Source organism: Abramis brama (genome assembly GCF_963993115.1).
Source record: "Abramis brama genome assembly, chromosome: 25".
NCBI lineage: Eukaryota > Metazoa > Chordata > Actinopteri > Cypriniformes > Leuciscidae > Abramis > Abramis brama.
Window position 1 is genome coordinate 24,781,568 of NC_139987.1, and position 26,229 is coordinate 24,807,796.

Consider the following 26,229-nt stretch of genomic DNA (forward strand, 5'->3'; position numbering starts at 1 on the left):
TCCCCTCGAATGCCTGATACAACGTAGCTCACCTTTGTTTTCTATGTGAAGTTTTGTCAGGACAAAGGCTCATCTGCACATCTTGACAGGTGTGGGGACATCATCGGGTCACTGATCAAATGGGATCACTTGGGGTCCTAACAAATTACTTTTAATAAAAACCGCTGACAGGCAAAGAATTAAAGATATTGTTAAATTTGTAGTCGCACAGTATGCTTGTATACTCACCGAAACTCAACCTTGTATCCAAATACATTCTCAGATATTTAAAACTTTCCACAATCCCAACAGCCTGATCATTTCACTTTAATTTCCCTAACATGTATTCACTAGAATCAGTTATTCTGTTTTCCTTGCATTAATCTGCAAAGCACTCAAATTATGTGTAGTGAACAATGGATATGTCAGAAATCTGTCGTCATCTGATGGATCTTTATTTTAGCAATGCGATACATTGAAACACTGAGTCCAGAATCAGATCCAGATTCCCCTGAACACAAACAACAGTTATAAATGAGACGGGAACAAAAGCATTGATGGGGAACACTGATGCTTAATAGCATTATTAAAAAATGAGACAGTAGCCTGAACTGTATGACTACTTCCACATATTTCTTCAAATGTAAACAAAACACTGTGGTAACAAAATCCCTCTTCATATTAGCAGAAAAGTCAAACCTCTCTGGACTGTTTATCTGAGCTGAATTAGCTAATACATGTATAGTTGCTCATCTAGAAATGTTTCACTGAAAAGGTTTGGTGCAATAAGGCCTGCATTTGTTTTTTGTTACAGTAAAGGTTCTTACTGGCCATCCAAAAAAAAAAAAAAAGTTTTATTAAATTAGTCAGTTCCTGTAGGTCTCAATAGAGATCATCCATATTGCAGTCATGCAACTTCTACTGTGACTAGGGATGCACAATATATCAGAGACCATATCAATACCGGCCAATATGTTATTGTACAATTATCTGTATTTTGAACCAATTTTACTACACAGTATTCAATCTTTCCCACATGTATATGCCTAATTTCAGGCATTTATTTCAATAAATGTTCATGTTTGTGTTTAATAACTGACAGCCAGTGTGCTATGACATATTGGTTAGCAGCCGTAAAAATAATTGGTCAAACGTTCTATATCAGTGCATCCCTAATCTCAAGACCATATTCTCTTTTCCATTGGGACGGCATACTTGTATTTCATTAACTGGCAAACTGATATGCAAGAAGCAGGTATATACAGTACATCTGAAAAGCATGAATGACTGAAATATTTACAGGCTTGACACAGACGCAGAGCTGGTTTGTTCATGCATTAGCTCAGAGAATCTCACGTACACACCCTCTCATGGCCTTAAACTCTACGATCTTTCATTTTAGTAAGAACTGATTTCTAGAGTTAAAATGTGCTTTTCTGGGATGAAAGAGCGGTCACGTCACGTACAGGTCACAGATGTTTGAGACTGCTGAGATGAGGGCTACAGCGCTCGAGGACGTTTGGGGTTTATCTGCTTACTGGCCTGTTCCTCCTCTTGAAGAGCAGAGCGGAAAGACTTCACTTTATCTGAGACCAAAGGAAACACAGGTTACTGTTAGTGACTTAAGCTGACAAAGCATTTCATCCGACATGAAGGACAACAGCTTTGTAAAGGACACTAGTGTATATGTTGTCACTGCTGTGTAACCTGGGAGTCAATTGCTGACAAAACAAATAAATAAAAAAGTGAATCAAGAAATGTGCAGCTCATTTTCAGCCCAAAGTCAACAGAAACTGTACTATATGATATTTAAAATATTCATATTAATATTTGTTATTAAACCTTTTACATTAGTGCAAAAATATGCATATAAACAATATAATTTAAAAAAATAAAAATGTAAGAATATATACATATATAATATAAATTGATATGGTTATAAATAATTTGATGAATTAATATAAATCATAAAGAATTTAAATGTTAATATATATATATATAGAGAGAGAGAGAGAGAGACTATATATATATATATATTTTTTTTTTTTTTTTTTGCATTTTGACATTACATCATATATTTAAAAAATAAATAATTAAAAATAGACAATTTTTAATGCCAGCATGGTTTTCAATAAAGTTTTATAATAAAGATTATTACTACATGAATTCAAAAAATAATTTTATTTACATTAAGATATTTTCAGGGACAAAATGTTATATAACATTATATATATATATATATATATATATATATATATATATATATATATATAAAGAGAGAGAGAGAGATGGATAATTATTTTAATTTACATTATAGTAATGATATTATATTTTAAGGAGAAAATGTTAATTAATTTTCATACAAAATCCCAATACAAAAATGTATGCTCCAAAAATAAACTTCATTTAATTAATTTTTTTTTTTGATTTAGTGTACTTTAATTTGTGTCTTCTCTTATTAATATGATCCCATTTAAAAGACTCCTATTCCAGTCTTCTAATGCTGGATCTCTCGGACGACCTCTGTAACCACTGACCTCTGAGCTCTGTTAACACGTCGATCTTCTGATCCAGAATCTGTTCGAGCTGAGTGGCGAAGGATTCCACATCATAATCGACTTCCTCCGTCATCTCCAGAAGAACCTTCTCATCCTCGAGCCAGCGTATGGACTCCTACAACACACAACATCAGCTCCTGAAGCATCCATCACAAATACATAATACAAGTCCTTCAAGAAAAATATCAGTCAATGTACAGTCAAACCAAAAATTATTCAGACACCAGATATAATTTTACTACTTTAAATGTTACTAGTGGGTGCAGGACACTATAGTTAATTTATGTAAATGAGGATAGCAAAATAAAGTAAACTATAACATTACACCCAAAAATTCTTCATTTACTTCCAGTAAAATTTATAAAAATTTGGGACCAAAAATTATTAGACACTTTGACCTTGACCATGTTTTGCTGAAGTGTTGTTTCTTTAATTGCTAATGTGACCTTTTTACACCACAGACTGAACAAAATGAAGCATTGCTTGGTAATTGGCTGAGCTAAACTGGTATTATCGAATTGTGTAGTTAAATTCAGCTGACAGATATTCAACATAATTCATTTGTGAGACAGTCTAACAGAAAAAACACAAGTTCTTGTCATATTGTATTACCATTTTCTAAACTACAGCGAACTGTGATAATGTGAGAAATGTTGACGGTGTCTGAATAAATTTTGGTTTGTATGAAGAGTTCAGATGCAAAAGCCTCTAAGTGCCATCTGAAATTTTCTTCTAGAATGATAATTTTTATCAAGCTTGTATATTTAAGTTCAGTAATTTCACTAAAACGGCAATGAAAAATTACCTATTAAATGTCATTTAAGTGAAATTACTGAACTTAAATATACAAGCTTTATAAAATTATCATTCTAGAAGAAAATTTCAGATGGCACTTAGAGGCTGTTGCATCTGAACTCTACATATATATATATACACAGTGGGGCAAAAAAGTATTTAGTCAGCCACCAATTGTGCAAGTTCTCCCACTTAAAACGATGAGAGAGGCCTGTAATTTTCATCACAGGTACACTTCAACTATGAGAGACAAAATGAGGAAAAAAATCCAGAAAAAAACATTGTAGGATTTTTAATGAATTTATTTGCAAATTATGGTGGAAAATAAGTATTTGGTCACCTACAAACAAGCAAGATTTCTGGCTCTCACAGACCTGTAACTTCTTCTTTAAGAGGCTCCTCTGTCCTCCACTCGTTACCTGTATTAATGGCACCTTTTTGAACTTGTTATCAGTATAAAAGACACTTGTCCACAACCTCAAACAGTCACACTCCAAACTCCACTATGGCCAAGACCAAAGAGCTGTCAAAGGACACCAGAAACAAAACTGTAGACCTGCACCAGGCTGGGAAGACTGAATCTGCCATAGGTAAGCAGCTTGGTGTGAAGAAATCAACTGTGGGAGCAATTATTAGGAAATGGAAGACATACAAGACCACTGATAATCTCCCTCGATCTGGGGCTCCACGCAAGATCTCACCCCGTGGGGTCAAAATGATCACAAGAACGGTGAGCAAAAATCCCAGAACCACACGGGGGGACCTAGTGAATGACCTGCAGAGAGCTGGGACCAAAGTAACAAAGGCTACCATCAGTAACACACTACGCCGCCAGGGACTCAAAGCCTGCAGTGCCAGACGTATCCTCCTGCTTAAGCCAGTACATGTCCAGGTCCATCCGAAGTTTGCTAGAGAGCATTTGGATGATCCAGAAGAGGATTGGGAGAATGTCATATGGTCAGATGAAACCAAAATACAACTTTTTGGTAAAAACTCAACTCGTCGTGTTTGGAGGAGAAGTTGCATCCAAAGAACACCATACCTACTGTGAAGCATGGGGGTGGAAACATCATGCTTCGGGGCTGTTTTTCTGCAAATGGACCAGGACGACTGATCTGTGTAAAGGAAAGAATGAATGGGGCCATGTATCATGAGATTTTGAGTGAAAACCTCCTTCCATCAGCAAGGGCATTGAAGATGAAACGTGGCTGGGTCTTTCAGCATGACAATGATCCCAAACACACTGCCCGGGCAACGAAGGAGTGGCTTCGTAAGAAGCATTTCAAGGTCCTGGAGTGGCCTAGCCAGTCTCCAGATCTCAACCCTATAGAAAATCTTTGGAGGGAGTTGAAAGTCCATGTTGCCCAGCGACAGCCCAGAAACATCACTGCTCTAGAGGAGATCTGCATGGAGGAATGGGCCAAAATACCAGCAACAGTGTGTGAAAACCTTGTGAAGACTTACAGAAAACGTTTGACCTCTGTTATTGCCAACAAAGGATATATAACAAAGTATTGAGATAAACTTTTGTTATTGACCAAATACTTATTTTCCACCATAATTTGCAAATAAATTCATTAAAAATCCTACAATGTGATTTTCTGGATTTTTTTTCTCATTTTGTCTCTCATAGTTGAAGTGTACCTATGATGAAAATTACAGGCCTCTCTCATCTTTTTAAGTGGGAGAACTTGCACAATTGGTGGCTGACTAAATACTTTTTTGCCCCACTGTGTATATATATATATATATATATATATATATACATATACATACACACACATACACTACTGAGGTGAAGACACTGAAAACTGGAGTAATGACGCTGAAAATTCAGTATTGCATCACAGGAATAAATTACATTTTAAAATATATTCAGATAGAAATGTTATTTTACCTACCTGTTATTTTAAACTATACCAATATTTTACAATATTCCTGTTTTGACTGTATTTTAACTGAAATAAATGCAGCTTTGGTGAGCAGAAGAGATCTTAAAGATCTGAACGGTACTGTATATTCAGAGATATTTCCTCTGAAAACAAGCATTAAGTGCTTTTCTCAAAGGTAAATGTGCCTTAACTGAAGGATATTTCGACATTTTAAGGGAGTTTGAAGAGATGTGTGCAGTGTGTGCGCACCTGAAACACGGCGCGGTGGTCCTCCAGAACCTGCTCCTCCATCTCCACCAGCTGAGACACCACCTCATGAAAGGTGAAGAGCTGCGGGGACACTTCCTCTTCCTGTGCACAGCACGCATCACATCAGTACGTCACGCTCTCATACAGGCTGAAGAATAGGGCTGCACGATATTGAAGAAAACTGCGATATGCGATAACTCATTAAATAATGCAATATTCGATATGCGATATGATAATGCTTAAAGTGTGTAAAATAAACTTAAATTATCTTTCAAATATATTTAAAATTATATAACCTACATATATGTTTCACATTATTTTTGTGACAAGAAAACATCCCTACAGCTTCTGCAAGTGAACATCAGTGTTTTACTGTAGCATAAGAAGTGTTATTTTAACATCAGTGTAAACCACGGGGTTTAGGGGTTCAGGTTATCCTACATTAGGGTTATTTAACAAAAGAAACTGAATAATCAAATGTAAAAATAAAACACTGCTTAGTTTTCACTGTATGAATTAAATATATCCTGATTCTTATTAAAACTACAAAAGTTATTCAGCCGAGAGCAGTGAGTGATTTTCTCTGTCTTTTGTTCATGACCCCTCATTGCAAGCCGTTGCGATATACATATCACGATATTTGGATATATTGTGCAGCCCTACTGAAGAGTGTGTCAAAGCGCTCTTACGTTCTGTTCACAGAGCAGCTTGAGATCGTCTCTCTGAGGAGAGCTGCCCACTCCCCACTGCGCCTCCAACACGTCCAGCTGGGTGACGGAGCGTCCCTCCAGCACTGCGCTCGGGTTGATGCTCAGCTCCTTCACCCTGCCGTCACACACACGTCTCAACTCAAGGCAATCAGCGCATCCGCGTGTCGGCCGGAAACCTCATATCTCCAGATTTTATCGTTTTGAATTTTTCTCATGAATCATTACTATTAGTCAGCCTTTACATCATTTGGAGGGTTTTGTAAATACATAACCAATGAAAAAATGAAAAAGAGCTTGTGATTAAACCTCATAACTCCACCCGGCTCTATGGGTAATCGAGTGCCGCACACAGTTTGGTGCATCTCTGCTTGTTTGCAATGCAATGGTAAATAAAGAACAGGGCCTGGTTCCCCAAAACGTTCTTATCGCTAAGTAATTCTTAACCTATTCCTTAACCTCTCTCTTAACGTTATGGCACGATTCCCGACACGTTCGTACGCTAAGTATATCTTCTGTAAGTCACACTTTCGTAAGGTTGGTCTGGACCACTCTTAGCTTTACCTTATCACTGTTGCAGGTCTATACGAATATAATTCTGAAGTTTTAATACACCCAGACAGTGTTCAATTAGGCTAATTCAAGTGTTTTCATGCAAAGAATAAAATTGTCATTACACGATTGTTGTTAGATTTTTAATTATATTATTATACAATATTATTCATTTAATTAAAAAGCGCTTTTAAAGGCCAGTGAAAGCATAGGCTACTGTCAGTTAAGTCCTATTCGGACGCTAATATTGTTTCTCATGGGCTTGTATGGTATTTTAAACATTTATAGGGGTGAGTCGGTGATTTTAGTGCCGTCCGAATCCATAATATCAGTGTTTTTTCTCACCCAACCCGCGTAAAAATCCCTGGCCAAATTAGTACCTACTGTTTTTTGACAAACAGGTCATGTGGTGATTTAATTGCCGTCTGAATCCACATCTCTGAGTTTACAAGAAGAGATTCAAAATTCACTGTTTAAACCCTTTTTGATCACTGCCGAGCACCGAGATGTAGGCCTACACTTTTATTACTGAAATGCTGGAAAGTATTTCCAAGAACAATATTTCATCGCAGCTCCACCTCAGCGAACAAAAATGGGAAAGAGAAGAAAGCACGTACAAATTTGAAATGGTTATTGTGGCAGCAATATATGATACAATTTAAAAATATGTAGGCTAGGCTATTATAGGCTATTATAGTTTGGATTATTTTTTATAATATCCCATGAGTCCTAATAAATGCAATTTCAACTATTTCTGAAGTGCTTCTTTTATAAAGAACACCACTTTCTCACATAAACAGCCCCTGCACGAGAGAATAATTGATTCTCGAGCCGTCGATATCAACCAATTCAGCACCATCACCACGGACAGCACCAGTAACGTCGCACGTAAGAAGGTATATCTTAAGCAGCTTCCTAAGGTATGGTTCGGGGAACACACTTAGGAACATAAACAACTTTAGTAAGATATATCTTTCGAGTCTTTCTTAGCGCGCTAAGAGTGAGCGTTATCGGGGAACCGGGCCCTGGTTATTTGAGTAAGTGCAGTGTTTTCTTTACACAAGAAACACTATATGAATATATATAGGCTAATGTTTTATGTATTTAAGGAGTGGAGAAGAGTGTCTTAGTCCAGCATTTGTCGTAGCCAGTACGGTCTTAAATAATCTGTCATCATTAATAACATGAGATTTTGGCCAAATGACAGGAAAAAAAACAAGCGCCCACACAGCTACAGTAAACTTTATAACCTGTGAGCTGATGAAAACGTAATGCAATGTATTTACTGTCTTTACAAACACACATCTGACATTCTCTGGCCACTGAGCTTGATTTTGGCAAAAAGTTCAAAATAAAAAGTGGTTTTGGTAATATGAGGTTTCCGACGATATAAAAAGCATGAGGTATTCACATCATGACGCAATAAACCAATGGAAATGGTCATGCAGAATGATAATGATGGACTCCATCCGCTCTATAAGGCACAAGCAAACACAAACCAATGTTAGTGCGGCTGTAAAACGCAACAGAACATACAGAAACATGCCTGAAATGTGCGACAGACGGACTCAAAAAACAAGGGACAAAATAACAGCCGATCAAAAGGGAAAGACCAACATGTAGACGCATTCTCTGAACTGAAAGTGAAGCGTTAGACACACAGGACTCTTATGGAGGCTCTGTCTGAAGAGAGACAGGCTTGAAACTGGAAAAGGGTGAGACCTGCTGGGTGAGGAAGCAAAGTCATCGTACTCATAGGTAGGAGAGAGTTCGGAGCGACCGCCCCCCCCCTGGGAGAAGGGAATGTCGGAAGGGCTGATCCCAAACTCCTTCACTCTGAAGACGGGATGACAGACGGCAGTGAGACAGAGAGACGGGAATTACAGTCACAAACCCTTCCAACACAAACATTCCTGATTCATAACCAGTGGAAAAGAGTTCGCCGTCAAATACACTCTAGCAGTGAATGCCACGGCTTAATAGTTCAATTTAAATCATTTTAAAAATTTACAAATGACTTGTTTTATTAACATTAATTTTAATAACATGAATATAATGTAAATACATAAATATTTATAATTTATAGAATGTTTAGAATTCATATATATATATATATAATATATTATGATAAAAATATATAGAATTTTACAAACATTAACAAATAAAACAAATAATTTGAATAATAATATTATGTTTTTTAATACATATTTAATATAATAAATACAATGTTTCTTTAAAACATTAAATAAGTATTCTATTGTTTTTACAATATATAAAAAAATATATATATTTATGAATTCTTATGAAAAAATATGTATATACATAAAATGCCATTGGTTAATAGCTGTCTACCAAACATTAAACACAAAAATATGCCATGTAAAAAGATAATAATTAATATATTTGATTATAAATATTTTTTTTGTTTTATATAAAGAATTTGAATAATATGAACATAATATCAATTTATGAATATGTACATAAACATTTTATAGAATATATATATATATATATATATATAATTTAATGTTAAATGTTTTTACAAATTACATTTCTTTAAACCCTTGAATTCCATTTTTATATTCCTGTTAAATATATGCATATAAACAATATAAATTATAAAAATAAAGAGTATATAAATGCATAAATACAATATAATGAAGTATATATATTATTTTAGAATTTAACATTTTTTTTATATAAATAAAGAAATTGAATATTAATATAATATGTATTAATACATGTATATTGAATATAAATAATATTATATATTTCTATATTAGCTACTTTGTGAAGTGTGAGACTTAACAAATTATATTTTTATATACTTTAAATATTTATAAAAATATATTTCTATATTTGCTACTTTGTACAGTGTTTTTATGATACTGTTTTTAATATACATGTATTCATAAACATTATATTAATATTGAAATTCTTGTATATAAAGACATAAAGGGTCAAATATGTCCATAATCTTGGAATTCTCTGTGATTTGTTTATCCATTAACAGCCCCAGATTTGACTGTCAGCTTATTTGCATTAGAAACCTTGGAATAAACCAGGTTAAGCAACATTCCCTGGATAGAGTGAAGGGTTCTGTGTCAGTGGAAGCTTCTCTCACGTACCTGTTGGCGTATCTCAGAGTGTTTAATGTGTTTTCACATGATGCCATTCCAGGAGAGATTGTAGCGATCTATTGCAACCACAAAATTGTTTAAATCATTAATACACAAATTAGACTACATGTTAAAAATGAATATATGATAGATCTAGAAACATCTGCACAGTGTTCTTACCATGCATGTTCTGGAGTTCTCTCCGATGAAGGAATCTCTTAACACCTGTGTGAGTTTACTGGCTCTAAACGGAGTGTGTGGTTTGTTTCGCCCTAAAGCCCTGATGCATTCCTGTCGCACACAAACACAAGTGGACCAAGATACCACCATCACACTAATGAACTTATAACTTATCATAAAAAAATATGAACCAAAAAATAACAGTCTACTTTCAAGAACAAATCAAATCCACATGCATATCATTATTTCCTGCTGAAGTTTTATTCAGAAAGGTCGCATTACAGAAGTTGTGAATTACATTTGATATTTTTATAAATAAAAAAATATTAGATATTTTTATATTTGCTACTTTGTAAAGTGTGAGACTTAACAAATTATATTTTTATATACTTTAAATATTTATAAAAAATATATTTCTATAGTTGCTACTTTGTACAGTATATGATTGCATTCATCATATTTCTAATATTTTATATATTTTTTAATATTTTATATTTTCATACAAATATTTCTATATTTGTTACTTTTTGGACAGTATGCCACTGAACAAATGATATATTTTTATATATTGTGGATATTTTATATATATTTATATACATTTTAATATTTGTATTTTTATAAAAACATTTCTACATTTGTTACTCTGTACTGTGTAACAAAGTCGATTTTTCTAATATTTCTAATATATATTTTCATAAAACATTTTTTATAATTGTTACTTTGTACAGTGCAAGACTGAACAAATTATATTTTTTATATTTTCATCAAAATATTTCAATATTTGTTACTTTGTACAGTGCTAGACTACACAAATTAATTTTTTTTAATTTCTAATATTTTTTAAATGTTTTTAAATATTTCATAAAATATTTTTATATTTGTTTCTAAGTACAGTACGAGACTAAACACATTTTCTCTCTCTTGTCTTTGCTTTTGTAAATATCTTTTTAGGGACAAAACAAGTTTAGATCAAGTAGTTCTGGAGCCGGTGTGTGACGGTTTGAAGCACAAACCTTCAGCGCCAGGAGACTCTTGTTGATCTCCGCGCCCTCGAGACGGGTCTGTCGGTCGGCGCTCGACGTGTCCGCCCCTCGCTCGTTTCCCGCCAGGTCGATGAGAGAGAATTTTCCGTGCATTTTGCCCCTCCTGCGGAGAATAATCTGAAACACGGCGTGACTGCGGGACGAATGAGCGTTAGCCGAGGTCTGTCCAGACGTCCTGAGGAAAAACGCAAACAAAAATTACTACAAGTGTTAAAAACAACATCTGGTGGAAAGAAGTTTTCTGATTGGTCGCACCTGCAGCTGTTGCCCATCTCAATAAGTTTGAGCACGTCCTCGGTGCATTTGACCTCTCGCTCCTGCAGTCCGACCACCTGAACCTGCTGCTTACCGTCTTCAAGCACGCGCAGCTTCGCCTTCCTGTTCAGAAGGTCAAACACCTGCACGGCCGTTTAAAATGTAATGTAATGACTTAATGCACTTTATGAATATTAAATGAGCTCACTCATTATTCATGAGCTATAGAGAACTTGCCTTCCCGCTGTAGATTTCAAAGAATGTTGCGTACACCTGAAGATCCAACTTCTTGTAATTTGGTTTTTTTAACATTAGAAAAACATCCCGTGCTGAAAGAACAGAAAATATTGATAACTCAATATTGACATTGAATAACATCAGGTCTGATACATACCAGCGAGTGCGTAGATCCCTTTAGAGCAGTCTTGGTTCTTCCCGGAAAAATCTCCTCCCATGGTCTGGAATGAAGGGAAAATCGATTATGATTATGACAAACGGCAAATGGAACGATCCCCTGGGAGGATCTTTTCCTGTAATATGATGTAATCTGGTTTTGTTCACGGTCAGAAACTTACATGAGTTTTCCCACTGCCCGTCTGACCGTAAGCAAAACAGGTCGCCATTCCCCTCTCAAATATGGTCTCCACCAGCGGCCGGGCGGTAAACCTGAAACACATAAACCAGAGATCAAATAACGTTTTGTTTTTCAACATGCTTATAATTTTCCACCTTTATCCATAAAATTACTTCAATTTTATAGATTGTCGAATGTGGTTTGTGACTGTCAATCATTGCCTGATTATTTGTTATGACGTAACTTTGTACAGTGCAAAACTGAAATTATATTTTATATTTTTAATATATACTGTATATTTATACACATATATTTTAATATATATACTTAAACACTGACATACGCTTTAATATTTTATTTTATGTATACATTTTACTAGATATTTCTATTGTTACATTGTACAGTGCTCGACTGAACAAATTATATTTATATACATTTTAATATTTGAAGAGTTCAGATGCAAAAGCCTCTAAGTGCCATCTGAAATTTTCTTCTAGAATGATCATTTTTATCAAGCTCGTATATTTAAGTTCAGTAATTTCACTTAAATGGCAATGCAAATTACCTATTAATTGTCATTAAAGTGAAATTACTCAACTTAAATAATACAAGCTTGATAAAAATGATCATTCTAGAAGAAACTGGCACTTAGAGGCTTTTGCATTTGAACTCTTCATTTGTTATTTTGTACAGCATGAGACTGAATAAAACAAATTCTTCTCTCTCTTTGTCTTTGTATTTTTAGTTTCACTCTTTCTCTGTAAACTAATAAATATCTGACCTGTAAACCATTTCGTTTGTCGAGGTGTCGTCGAAAGCGTAATCGAATCGAAACGTCTGGTTCTCCAGGTATCTGGTTAAATCCACTTTCTGCTTGGGCTCGTGGACCATGACCACGTCTTTACTGGGAATGGTGATGACGTCTAGATCCTTCATGGTCAGCTCTGAAAGTGAACAGATGATGTGGCGTATCGTAAACAACACTAGACACTCACAGCATGAACGTGTGGTAGAATAAAGAGTTCATCATCACCTTTCTTGTTCAGTGGACGTGTCCGCACACACACGCATATCCTGTGGTCCTCAATCTGAGAAAATATACATATTATTAATACATACATACTATAATACCATGTAATACTGTTGATAAATCTTGTGGAAATTAAATGTAGATGTAGTCATTCACCAGATCTTCAGTGGTCAGCGGTCTGTAGTCCAGACTCGCTCTGAAGTCTCGGATCATGCACATTATTTCATAATTAGGGGTTATTGCCTCGACATCCTGTGTAATAAAAGACTCTCAGTTAATATTGTAAGAGTCAGAACATATTCACTTTCTTGAGATGTTAAGTCATGTCAACAGTCGAGACATTTTTGTTTTCAGTATGTATATATCGTTTTTATTATATTCATTTCTATTTCAGTTTTAGTTATTTTAGTACAAGTTAAATAATAATAATAATAATAAAAAAAAAAATATATATATATATATATATACAGGTGCTGGTCATATAACTAGAATATCATCAAAAAGTTGATTTATTTCAGTAATTCCGTTAAAAAAGTGAAACTTGTATATTATATATAGACTCATTACATGCAAAGTGAGATATTTCAAGCCTTTATTTGTTATAATTTTGATGATTATGGCTTACAGCTTGTGAAAACCACAAAATCAAAATCTCAGAAAATTAGAATATTACATGAAATCACACAGTAATTACACAGTGATACCATGGTCATTGAACCAGGTTTTGGTTCTTTTGGCAGTGTGGGCAGGTGCAAATCCTGCTGGAAAATGAAGGAAGCATGAAGTGCTCTGAAAATGTCCTGGTAGACGGCTGCGTTGACTCTGGATTTAATAAAGCACAGTGGACCAAAGTCCTCTTTTCTGATGAGAGCAAATTTTGCAGCTCATTTGGAAACCAAGGTCCCAGAGTCTGGAGGAAGAATGGAGAGGCACACAATCCAAGATGCTTGAAGTCCAGTGTGAAGTTTCCACAGTCTGTGTTGGTTTGGGGAGCCATGTCATCGGCTGGTGTTGGTCCACTGTGCTGTCCACTCAACGCAGCCGTCTACCAGGACATTTTCAGAGCACTTCATGCTTCCTTCAGCAGACAAGCTTTATGGAGATGCTGACTTCATTTTCCAGCAGGATTTGCACCTGCCCACACTGCCAAAAGAACCAAAACCTGGTTCAATGACCATGGTATCACTGTGTAATTACTGTGTGATTTCATGTAATATTCTAATTTTCTGAGATTTTGATTTTGTGGTTTTCACAAGCTGTAAGCTATAATCATCAAAATTATAACAAATAAAGGCTTGAGATATCTCACTTTGCATGTAATGAGTCTATATAATATACAAGTTTCACTTTTTTAATGGAATTACTGAAATAAATCAACTTTTTGATGATATTCTAATTATATGACCAGCACCTGTATATATATATATATATAAAAAAAAAAAAAAAAAATATATATATATATATATATATATATTGGTTTTAGTCTTAATTAACTATAATAAAGCAATATAAAAAAGCAACATAAGCAATTTGTCAAGCCAACAATATTCATAGGAAATAATAAATAAAATTGTTTATATTATAATATGCAATAAGCTAAATAACACAATATGTTTCTAAACATATAATAATAAAATGTTATCATAATACGCAACATATTTAAATAAATATAATGTTCCACATTAAGCTTATCAAACCTCTGTGTACCGCCAGTGTGTTTGTCACCTGCGCTCTTTTCTCTCTCAGCTCCTGCTGCTGCAATCGTCTCCTCTCCCGCTTCTCCTGAAGTTTCTCCACTTCCTTCACACAGTTGGACTTCCTGCGAGCTGAACACACACAGAAAACTCAATGCAAACAGACATCAATGTTTAACAAACAGTTACAATATTTGTCAGCTAAACCTGATTCGCTCATTTTAATAAGCATTTTATTTGACATAAGTCAGTGTGCATTCGCTTGTGTTGAATGTGTTTGAGTGAATCCTTCAACAAAGGCATCATGAGGGGTCATCTCTGAGACAACAACTCTAAATGCTGCTTTTGTTTTGGTGTGACGGCAGACAACAGTCGTTTGTGACAGCGCTGAGAGCCCTTCAGCTCCTCCATCACTGCTGGAGTCTCTTCATACACTCACAGATCAGAGATTACACACCCAGGTATTCATAAAACATCTCAACAATAATTACACTACTGTTCAAAGGGTTGGGGTCGGTGCTTTTGAAAGAAGTCTCTTCTGCTCACCAAGGCTGCATTTGATCAAAAACAGTAAAAACAGAAATATTATTACAATTTAAAATAATTGCTTTCTATTTTTGTAAACGTAATTTCAATCATGACAATTCTCTGAATAGTTTTACCATGTTATTGAATATGGCAATGTTAATGTATTTGGTCTTGGTGGACTAGATCTGCTACACTGCTGTTGATTATTGCTACTACAGAGCAAGTATGTACTTACTACTGCTAACAGATACACGTGAGCATGTAAGATATGATGCTGCTGCATAAATAGATATATAAATCCCACAGCAGATCTAGGCAGGTGGAGCTGGGGAGGTGGAGGGTTTCAGAGGACCAGCAAACTACAACAAACAATGAACCAGACTATTTAAATGCTGAGCAAGCAATCTCATTGGCTGCAGGATCAGCGGAGGCCAATCAGTGAGTTTCATGACTGAACTAGATATTTATTCCTGTGATTAAAGCTGAATTTTCAGCATCATTACTCCAGTCTTCAGTGTCACATGATCCTTCAGAAATCATTCTAATATGATGATTTGCTGCTCAAGAAACATTTCTGATTATCATCCATGTTGAAAACAGCTGCGCTGCTTCATATTTTTGTGAAAACTGATACATTAAGGATTCTTTAATGAACATAAACTTCAAAAGAACAGCATTTATCTAAAAACCGAAATCTTCTGTAACATTATAAATGTCTTTACTGTCACTTTTGATCAATTAAATGCATCCTTGCTGAGTAAAAGTCTTCATTTCTGTGTGATGTGGTTGTGTGGTACCGTTCTGCTGCTGCTGGAGGGTTTGGTGTTGTATCGGTGGAGGCGGAGCGGGCGCTGGTGGAGGAGGTTCGGTCTGTTGACTCGGCCGCGCTCGAGTCGTACCTACAGTGACTGAATAATGGAGATCACATCATCACAGACCACGAAAAGACCAGGGCCCGTATTCATAAAGAATCTTAATGCAAAGAGTAGCTCCTGGTGACAAAATTCTAAGAAAATTCTTAGAAATGTGGGCGTTTACTCTTAAAATTAAAGAAAAACTCCTAGTAAAGAAAAAAGTAATTCAGAAAGCATCTTAACCCTTAAAAGAGGTCTTAAGGTCAAAATTGTTAGGAGCACGGATGAGGACTTTTAAGAGGCTGAAGAGTTTCTTTAGCAGGGGAGAAAATGGCAGAAAGACGAAGAGGGAGAAGAAATGTGTTGCAGACAATGGATGACAGTGAGTTAATAAGACGCTATAGATTAAATCGTGCAGGGATCATGTTTGAGACTGATCTTATTAGAGACACGCTAATATCTCCAACACAGCGCAGAAATGCTATAGCGCCTGAAATGAAAGTAATCACTACATTACGATGTACTTAACTGGGAAAATTCCATGTTTGATACATTAAAACCAACATTCAAACCACCACTTAAATAGACACGCCAGCAATCAGTGTAACTGGAAAGAGTGGAACAATTTTTATCATTCTAAGCCAATAAAATACCTTATAGGAAATTAACAGCATGGTAAATAAAAAAAGGATTTATATACACATATATAATGTGTGTGTGTGTGTGTGTGTGTGTGTGTGTGTGTGTGTGTGTGTGTGTGTGTGTGTGTGTGTGTAAGAGAAACGATCAAATAGGAAAAATTACGCATGTAAGTTCAAAGTGAAGGCTTAGAATAGACCCTATACTTAAAATCACTTTTTTTTCCTTCTTGGACAACCAACCAATCACAGTCTTCAAAAGATTGTGTCATACATAGCAACGGGGTCAACCCCGCCTCCTTACTAAGATAAAAGTTTTTGTCTTTTCCTTGCTCAGAGTTGCTCTCAGATCGGTCCCGAATCGCTCTTAAGCTAAGACTCCTACATAAAAGTTTTTAAGCTAAATTAAGAGTTTTCTGAGAGGATTCTTAGAATCTTTATGAATACGGGCCCTGACCGTTTAGACACACATGCTTATTTAGCACTGATTTACACGTTAAGTTATCAAAATAACACAAATAGAAATTTGGGAATGATGTTGTGATAAAAAATGAAAATGAAAACTCTTTTTTTGACATCAAAGACATCAGTATGGATTTGAATGCTTTACCTTTATTATACACTTTAACTCATCCATTAAGAGAAAATATATATATATTTGTCTGTTACTAAAAATACTTTTCTAAATATTAGATGAAAAACTTCAACTTCAAATGAAAATTAGAAATGTTGGCTTGGCAGCTAACTGAAACAAAATACTAAAATGACACAAAAATAAAATTAAAATAAAGATAAATTAAAGCTAAACAGAAATATAAAAAATAAATAACAGCACAATTTTATCTAAAATTAAAAAGAAAACAAATATATATTATAAATAAAAGCTAATTCAAAAATGTATCAAATGCTATATTGTATAAATAATACTAAAGTAACAATGATATAAAGCATCAAAGTGTTTTATAATCCCATGCAACAAATTCAAAATGTTAAAACACACACTGTTGAAATCAATATCTGCTAAAATGAATAGCCTAGAATTTGAGACTAAAATTGTAACAGTGCTAGTTTATGGTAAAAAACATTTTTAATAACTTGAACATCATACCTCGATTATCCCTTGCAGGAGTTTCATTTTTTGGTGGCGCTGCGGTTCGGCGATTCTACAAAAGATGAATCAAGAAAATAATCATGTTTTGAAAAGTCCAGTCTGCAATCTAGCTACAAAATATATCTACACAATAAAATCATTCACAGTGAATTTATGCCACATTATAGCTTTGTGTCGACAGTTATCTAGACTACCGTCACAGTCTATTAAATGGAAAAAAGTACTTTACTAACAATTACAAATTACAACTGGTTACATCTTCCTATAATTATTCATGCATATATCATTAAATTATTCATGCACAAGAGCTTATGGTTGACCTCCCAATGTAGGATGACACAATGCAAGTTATTTTAGTGATTTTTTTATGTTTAACGACGGGAATTTACCCAGCCTGCATTGATTTGAACGTAAAAACCGTAAACAGTGTTTTATGACTATGACTCCTGTCTGGAAATCCATTTGAGAAGTTATAAAAGCCAGACTGAGTGCGCTACAATCGTCTGTCCACCGCTGTACTAATTTCTCTTCTTGGTTACGACTATTATGGTGCAGCGAAATGGACACCAACCTTGTTTTGGGGGATCTTGTTGATTTTGACGGCACTCGACACGGGTGGCGGAGGGGTTTCAGGACTTTGGATTTCCTCTTCAGGTGCAATATCTGGATTTAGTGCAAATATGCTTTCCAGGTCGATCTGTTCACAGGGAATGAGAGCATGAGCATGAGGCAGCCAGTTTTAAAAGCACTTTACTCACAGCACATGAGCACATACATGTAGGACTTTCCACAGTAGTAAAAGCTGCTAAATATCTTCCCACAGGACAGAAAAATGACAAATGAGATTTTGTCATTTCAGTTTTGCAACAGTTTCTCCTGGACAGCAATTAGATTAACCGGTCATTTTGAACCGGAGAGGATTTTCTGTTACTGCATAGGATTAAAACTAACTAAATTTGCTCACACAGAATATAACATTAAAAAAATATATAATTTTTGTACTTTTGGTGGGGTGTTCAACCTTGTTACTGGTGTTCCCAGGCAAAAAACAACAACAAAACAGACAAAAAAATTGCTTATAAATCTCTTGTTATGCAATGTTATTGACAAATATTGGATTCGATCTTTTCATCAACTTGTTTTCTTTCAATTAGCGCAGGTTTTTGCCATTCTTTTTGGAACTGAAAGATCAAAAGCCTCATTGATCTGATTGAACTTATGCCCCTCAGTTTTTATTTTAAGTTGAATAAGCTTGAGTGAAATGTTCACTCAAAAACTGAGGTGCATTTTACACCAAATTAGGTAAAGGATTTTCAACTCAGCACAAGGGTTTAACAGAGACGAGCTTCAAAGTGCGCTCAGATTTACCTGCAATCAAAAGTCAGAGATCCCAACATGAACTCAAATATTTTTCATTCAATTACTTTAGGACCAAATGATCTGAGCTGCTATCCATATTCATTTTTATAGCTCTATTTCTCTTGAGGTTTGATTGGAGAAACTTCTGAGATCAAGTTGAGTTACATGAAACATTTTCATTCATTCATTTTATTTATAAAGCACTTTGCAACAGCACATGCAATAGGGTTGCTCAGTAACGTATACTGGTACTGTGAAAATACCAGTATGTATTTTATTTCAGATGGTACGATATCATGATTTTGCTAATATCTGTAGCCTACTAATGCTGCTGTGCCCAAACAGACGTGAAACCGGCAAATGTGACAACATACTAGAGGAACAAAATGGATAAAGCAGTTCAATCTCACTCAACACACCCCAAACTAATTAATAAAGAGGGCAGTAGAAGTGAAATTTGGAATTACTTTGCTATTATAAAACTGATGAAGAACCATCAAATCTTGCCAAGCATCTGTCACTTGTCCATCCTGACTAAGTTACAAGACATTACGAGATCGATGTGAGCGAATCATTCCAACTATCTAATTTAACGTTACACATTTATTTTCTCTAACACTGATCAACGCACATACATTAGATCATATCGTTTTAAATAACACGATGTTACAGCGCGCGTTTGACACATATGAACCAGTATTTGCACTTAGTTTAGGTAGGTCTAACAGAATAAAGTAATCAAATGTAAAATAACACTGGATAGTAACACTGTTAATACATTACACGGTTAAATCCTTATAATTAAAGTTACAAAAGTTATTTAGTGACAGAAAGCAGCGTCACAAACACGGTCACAGATGCGATACATGCGATAGTATTACAATATTTACATTCACGTAAGACATTACCGACTGTATTTATGTGAATACTCACAAAGACGGACATTTTGACAATGTTGTGTGTAACGTTATTTGACTGTTTGAGAAAAAACAACTCAGTTTGGGATGCGCGAGCTCAGGCGGTTTGGCACACACTGTTGTTATGAAAGAAAACCGTCTCTAAAAGAGCTCCAACGTAGGCTACCTGAATGATATCAAATCTTTTGGTTGTTCAAATTGGCAAGGTTTAAAAAAACGTGGCCAAGTGATTTCCGTCAGCTGTCCCAAAACGAGCGAAAGTGTTAAATCCTTTCTTTTACTGTCTATGGTTAAATCGCAGCGCGCGGCTCGTTTACAGTAACGTTACAGGCGCGAGGACGTTTGGGGGAGACTATTGCTGAAATTACTTCTCACAAGAAAGTTGTCGAATTACTGATTTGATGTGATAATCTGTGTTGATTAATTTGCTAATAAACATTTGCGGAAATTTCCCGCTTTATAAACGCAAAACCTGCGCGAATGAGTAAAATTATGTGTAGCCTAATAATTGACCTTATTCACAGCAGCGCCATCTTTGATTTTTAATGGAAATGAAAGCGAGCCTGTGAGGGACAGACATGCATCTCTTCAATGGGCTGTACTGTTGTTATTTAATGTGTTTTTGGATTGTTCTGCACATGAAACACTGGAAAAATATCTTTCCAAGAAATTTCAGTTGTCAAAAAACTCCCAACAAAATAAGCTGTGGAAAATTGTAAGTAATCTAGGAGCTTTACAGCTTTTTACAGCGGATGCCATTGAAAACACGGCAAGTCTATTCCTCACAGCCTCACTTTCATATCTGTCATGGCGCTGCTCAAAATAAGGTCTATACCCGCGCCAAAATTCAGACCCGTATGGTATCGTTTTAATATCGATACCACTGAATTAGATTGTGGTACTGTACCGAAGCCAAAATTGTGGTATCGAGCCATCCCTAACATGCAGACCAAAGTGCTGTAGCCTACAATCAGCATCCAAATACTGTGCATACATTACCATAAAACAAGATAACCTAAAAAGGGGATCAACAAAAACATTCCCATACTAGCCTAACTCCTTAAATGCTAATGACAAGAAGTAGTTTTCAACACCAGCTTTATGGATGTGACCGCTCTATACGGCAGACCATTCCAAAGCTTCGAACCCGCAACAGCAAAGGCCTGATCCCCTTTAAGTTTTAGATGAGTTTGAGGGATATTAAGAAGCAACTTGTTAGTTGATCTAAAGACCTAGATGTTTGGCGAAAAGTAATAAGCTCAGACACATAAGCAGGAGCCATTCCATGCACTGCTTTAAAAACATATAGCAGGACCTTATATTTGATCCTGCTGTCGATTGGCAGTGACCTTAGCGAGGACAAAATAGGAGAGATACAGTATGATCATTCTTTGTAGCACTCACAAGCAAGCCTGGCCACCATGTTTTGAACTAACTGTAAGCATGAAATAATGGTCTAACAGGACTAGATGTCGACTGATTTATTGGTATTTATCAGAAAAATATCGGTATGGATTTATGCCGATAACAGAAATTGTTCCAGCAATCAGCAAAAATCCATACAGATATTTTTTCTGGGTTGCTGGAGCTGCTGTACAGTACGAGATCGGCCTCTAGAGGTGAAATAAAAACTATCACTGACGCCTCGTGGAGTTTGTTTTGACACGTGAGGCTGCGCACTGCACAGTGCAGGACATTTCAGATGCGGATAAACAGACATGAAACGGTATTTTATAAAGGACACTATCCTACATGTTTCATTTCATTAAAAAAAGTAATGAGTTTGTTGACTAGATACTGCATTTGTGAATAAGAGCAGTAGACCTGGAGCCTCATTTATAACCGTTGCGCAAATATCCATCCCTTCTTAAATGTCCGCGCCAGCGAGCGCGTTGGGCCGTTTAGTGAAACTGACGCAGTTTAAATAAATAAAATAATGATTTAAACTATGTTTTACTTCTGATATAAACATTTAGATTAAATATGCCATTCAAATATTTAAACACTTAAACATGAAATCATACTGAGAAGTTACAACATTTTTTATATTCAATCAATAGAAATATTTGTTGTGGATGCGATGCTTTTGAACACTTTTCCTGTGGCGTGCTGTGTTTTAATGTTTTAACCACAGAGATAATTGCTTATCATGATAATACCAGATTGTCTGAGAAAATAGTTTAGTGCAAATAATGCACAAGGTCTATCCGTTTCCATTAAAAATAGAAATCAATTAAAAATACAATTCGGCCAGTGGAAAAGATTGAGAAAAAAACTTTGATTTATGTATTCAAAAACAAGGCAAGGATAGGCAACTACTTGATTTTTATTAATGTAATGTGTCTTGTACCGTTAAACGTTATCACGTGGATGAATAATTATATGCAAATTATATGCAGATGAGGATATGCATTGTAAAACTAGGCGTTGTAAGCTCCATATATGGTTATTTCGGGGAGGAGACGCATGTGTGCACAATCTTCCGCTGACTGGGATTTATAAAGTGAATTCTGCGCAGGTTCTGGCGTACGAACGGTTTTATAAGTCTGAATATTTTTGGCTTTCGGGCGCACGTACACTTTTAGTAAGGATCCTACGCACAGTTTTATAAATGAGACCCCAGATCTTAACCACAGCGTTGATCTGCTTGTCGAATTTTAGTTCTAGTTCAAACACAATTCCTATATTTCTGGTCATGACAATAGGCTGACCATGGACATAAACGAGTAACAATATCTAAGCATCTTCTGGCCGGCACGAAGATCATAATCTTTGTTTTTCCGTGGTTTAACTGAACCAAATTGCGAGCCATCCAGCTCTTAACCTCATCCAGACATGCCAAAAGTGAGTTAGAAACACAATTTTCACAGACCACAAAACACAAAAAAAGGGAGATAATTTTGTTTCAATTTCAGACAAGGCTTAAGATAGTCCCAGACTAAAATGCATGTTTGAGCTGTTTTAACTGAAAGCAACTTGCACTGATATATCTTAAAATATGTCAGTGCCATTGTTTTGTCTCAAGATGCACACCAGTAATGTTTTTTTCTAAGGCATGTTTATAAAAGCTACTTAAATGTCCTAATTGAACTAAGGCCTAATCCTGGCTTAATCTAAGCCCTGTCTGTGAAACCAGGCTTTAACCTCTATTACTTCTCCTGAGTTATGAAAGAGCAACATGTGAAGGATAAAAGCTTGGTCTTTGTATTTTATGCACAAATGAATGCACATGATAAACCTGAAAGCTATTTAAGGCAGAGATACAAAAGCTGCTTTAGAATAAATCTCCATTGATCCTGACACATCAAAATAATATCTGTGTGCCTGTAATAACTACAGACATTTTAAAAACATGAAGGTGGCTCATGAAGGTGACTCTGCTGGAATCATACAAGCGTTTGTCTTTAGTGCATTATGCCAACATGATGGACATATTAAATATGAATATCAGAAATTCACCTCTTTGCCTTTTGTGTCTCCGTTTTCAATCCACTCCACCGTCACACTCTCATTGTCTTCATTCAGTGACGTAACCATGGCCTGGTGTATTCTGCCTAAAATAGATAACAAAACAATGGTTTACTGCAAAGATCTGCAGCCTGGTGATAACACTACAAACTAGTGCTGTCAAACCAATTATTCATGATTAATTGCATCTAACATAAAAGTTTGTAAATATATGACACACACACTCACACACTATATATATATATATATATATAGAGAGAGAGAGAGAGAGAGAGAGAGAGAGAGAGAGAGAGAGAAATAATGGGCACAAATTATGAAAGGAATAAAAGTATAGTCAGTTTGCTTTGTGATAATGACCAGCTGATTGCACATTATACATGATTACTTGTATAACTACTGAATAAATAGACTTCAGGAAGATAAAAGTTGTAGAATAACCTTAACTAACAACCAAATTGTAGGGTTCACACTTGCTTTCACACAACTTTACTATGGACGGACTACTAACCAGCTATAACGTTTAGGCCAAAGGTTAATGCTTTATTTCATGTACATTAAAGAGAGGAAAAATTGGCTTCACTTGTACACTGCAGGAATGACAATAAACTAAATGATAATAATAATAATAAACTAAAACAGCAGTCCAAAAACGAGTTTTGCAGGCGATGTCTCTGGGCGTCTTCCTCCGGGAGGATGCTAAGAGACTGCGAATTTACAAACGTACTATGGCGAAGGCTTGGCTTATGAATATTAATTACGTAATGTGACGTTTACGCAGTGCGCTTATCTGATTGGCTGAACGGCACACATTAGCAAGTAAGCGCCTGTCAGCCGGCGAATCGCTCTGTTGACGTTGTGGCTTAAGTAGATTCTTACGCCAAGACGCTCCAAAACGGTTACCAAGCAACGTCAGGAGGACTTCATTAATAATTATGAGTCAATCCTCCGCCATAGTAGAATTAGTAAATTCGCTAACGTGTTAGCAGGAGCATGCATCCTAAAAACATGCAATACAACGCCGTGCCAAGGACGGAGAGGTATTGGATATGAATGCACAGGCCTATATCGATCCTCTCCCGTCGTTTGCACTAGCTGTCTTGTGTTTAACGGCTTTACCGGGTTAAACAAAGATGATGCGCCGACAAACTGCACCTCAGCCTGATAAAACGAGCGGCTGCTGGGTGTGACTCACCATCACTGCGCTTGATCTCCACATAAATGCCGATCTGGATCTTCCCGAAGAGAGCTGCCATTCCTCATGTGTGTGCCAGGATCTGAATGGCTATATTTGAGCGGGTTTCACGGGAGAAGTTGTTCAGCAGCAAAAACCGGGAGGAGGTCAAGAGAGAGAGAGAGAGAGAGAGAGAGAGAGACGGACGAGCGCGCATGCGCAGAGTGCACACACACCCATCACAGAATGTCACATCAACCTCTTTTGTCTAGTTGCAGTGGACACAATCTGTCCAGCAGTTGTTGTTGTTTTTTTTTAAATGTTTTTTTTCTTTTTCTATTTTCTTAAGCAAAAATAACCGATTTGTTGATAGTACTATATTTTAGTTCGATAATGTATTTTATTTAATATTTCGTATTTTTAGGGGATTTTATGGTAGCTACTTAATTTATGCAGCAGTAGTTATAATCTATTTATCATATATATTAAATATATATTTTTCAAAACACGTTTTACTCTAAAACTGTGAGAAAATCAAAGCCATAAATCTAAATAAGCTGTGTTGATTTCTCAAAAAATTAGCTTTCAGTAAGATTTTCCAATTGATGAAATTTGTCTCCATTTCAGGACAATTTAACCTTTTCGAATCATGTCCATTATTATTTTCATTTTTTTTTTCACACAGCAAGTGCTAAAATTTAAAATAATAATAATTAAAAAAAATGTAATGTGTCAGATTTGTTAACCAAAGGGTTAACATATAAATAAATAAAAAATTAACATTCTTCAGAGCAGCAAAGAGCTCTGAAAGAGTCTGTATTATGGGAACTAAAACAGTTCAAGAATGAGTGATTGTTTAAATGATTGTTTTACATCACTTCTAAACCATAAGTAAACTACCTTTGTGTATTTAACAATAATCGATAAAATAAACATATGGATTCAGTTGGCTAACTAAGAATATTTACTACCATTAATCTTAGTTAATGTTAATATACCCAGAATATGAAGGCATCACGCTAAATTGAACGTTAAGTGTTTTACCATTGAGAATCATTATAAAGACCATTTTATTTTTCAGTCCCACAAGAACATAAAATAGGTGTTTGTACATAATAATAACCTTAATAACGTTGCAAAAGATAAAACACTTACATGTTTTTTAAGCTTTTTCTCCAATTAATATTTACATATGGGTCAGTGAATCAAACACAATTGAATATATATATAAAATTATGTTACTTAAAGGAAGGTTATGTATTCTTTGAATTATGCTGAATTAATAATTTGTTAGGGAGCTGTTGATAACACATATGAACGGCCATATTCTGTTGTTTGAGACTAAATGTAAAAAAAAAAAAAAAAACTGAGGCCTTCTCTCTACTCCTATTTGATCACTGTGGAAATGTTTTGTTGAAATGTTAATTTGATTAAATACTTTTTTTTTTTTTTTTTAAATATGGCTTTTGTTTTCAGATTGTGGACCAAAATAAACTGAATAATTATTAACAGTGCATGGTCATAAAATTATAGTAGCTCAAAGAGCCAGTGCTGGG

General features: G+C 35.3%; 1 protein-coding gene across 3 annotated transcripts; it reads right to left on the minus strand.

Annotated features, from left to right (window-relative positions):
• Positions 1-415: 415 nt before the first annotated feature.
• LOC311076358 (kinesin-like protein KIF2A) lies at positions 416-24,958 on the minus strand. 3 transcript variants are annotated; one of them, XM_084104530.1, is made up of 21 exons: positions 24,695-24,958; positions 23,494-23,588; positions 18,330-18,455; positions 17,756-17,810; positions 15,953-16,063; positions 14,659-14,759; positions 13,090-13,185; positions 12,937-12,991; positions 12,685-12,847; positions 11,905-11,995; positions 11,724-11,787; positions 11,567-11,658; positions 11,330-11,472; positions 11,045-11,249; positions 10,032-10,142; positions 9,861-9,928; positions 8,485-8,568; positions 6,163-6,298; positions 5,474-5,575; positions 2,517-2,652; positions 416-1,565 (listed from the first exon to the last, which is right to left on the minus strand). In XM_084104530.1, the coding sequence occupies exons 1-21, from the start codon at positions 24,753-24,755 to the stop codon at positions 1,480-1,482; spliced, it is 2,181 nt and encodes a 726-aa protein (XP_083960656.1). In that variant the 5' UTR covers positions 24,756-24,958; the 3' UTR covers positions 416-1,479. The 3 variants fall into 3 exon arrangements, with proteins under 3 accessions (XP_083960656.1, XP_083960655.1, XP_083960657.1); XM_084104529.1 differs by having other exon boundaries at positions 8,455-8,568; XM_084104531.1 differs by lacking the exon at positions 8,485-8,568.
• Between the last annotated feature and the right edge of the window lie 1,271 nt (positions 24,959-26,229).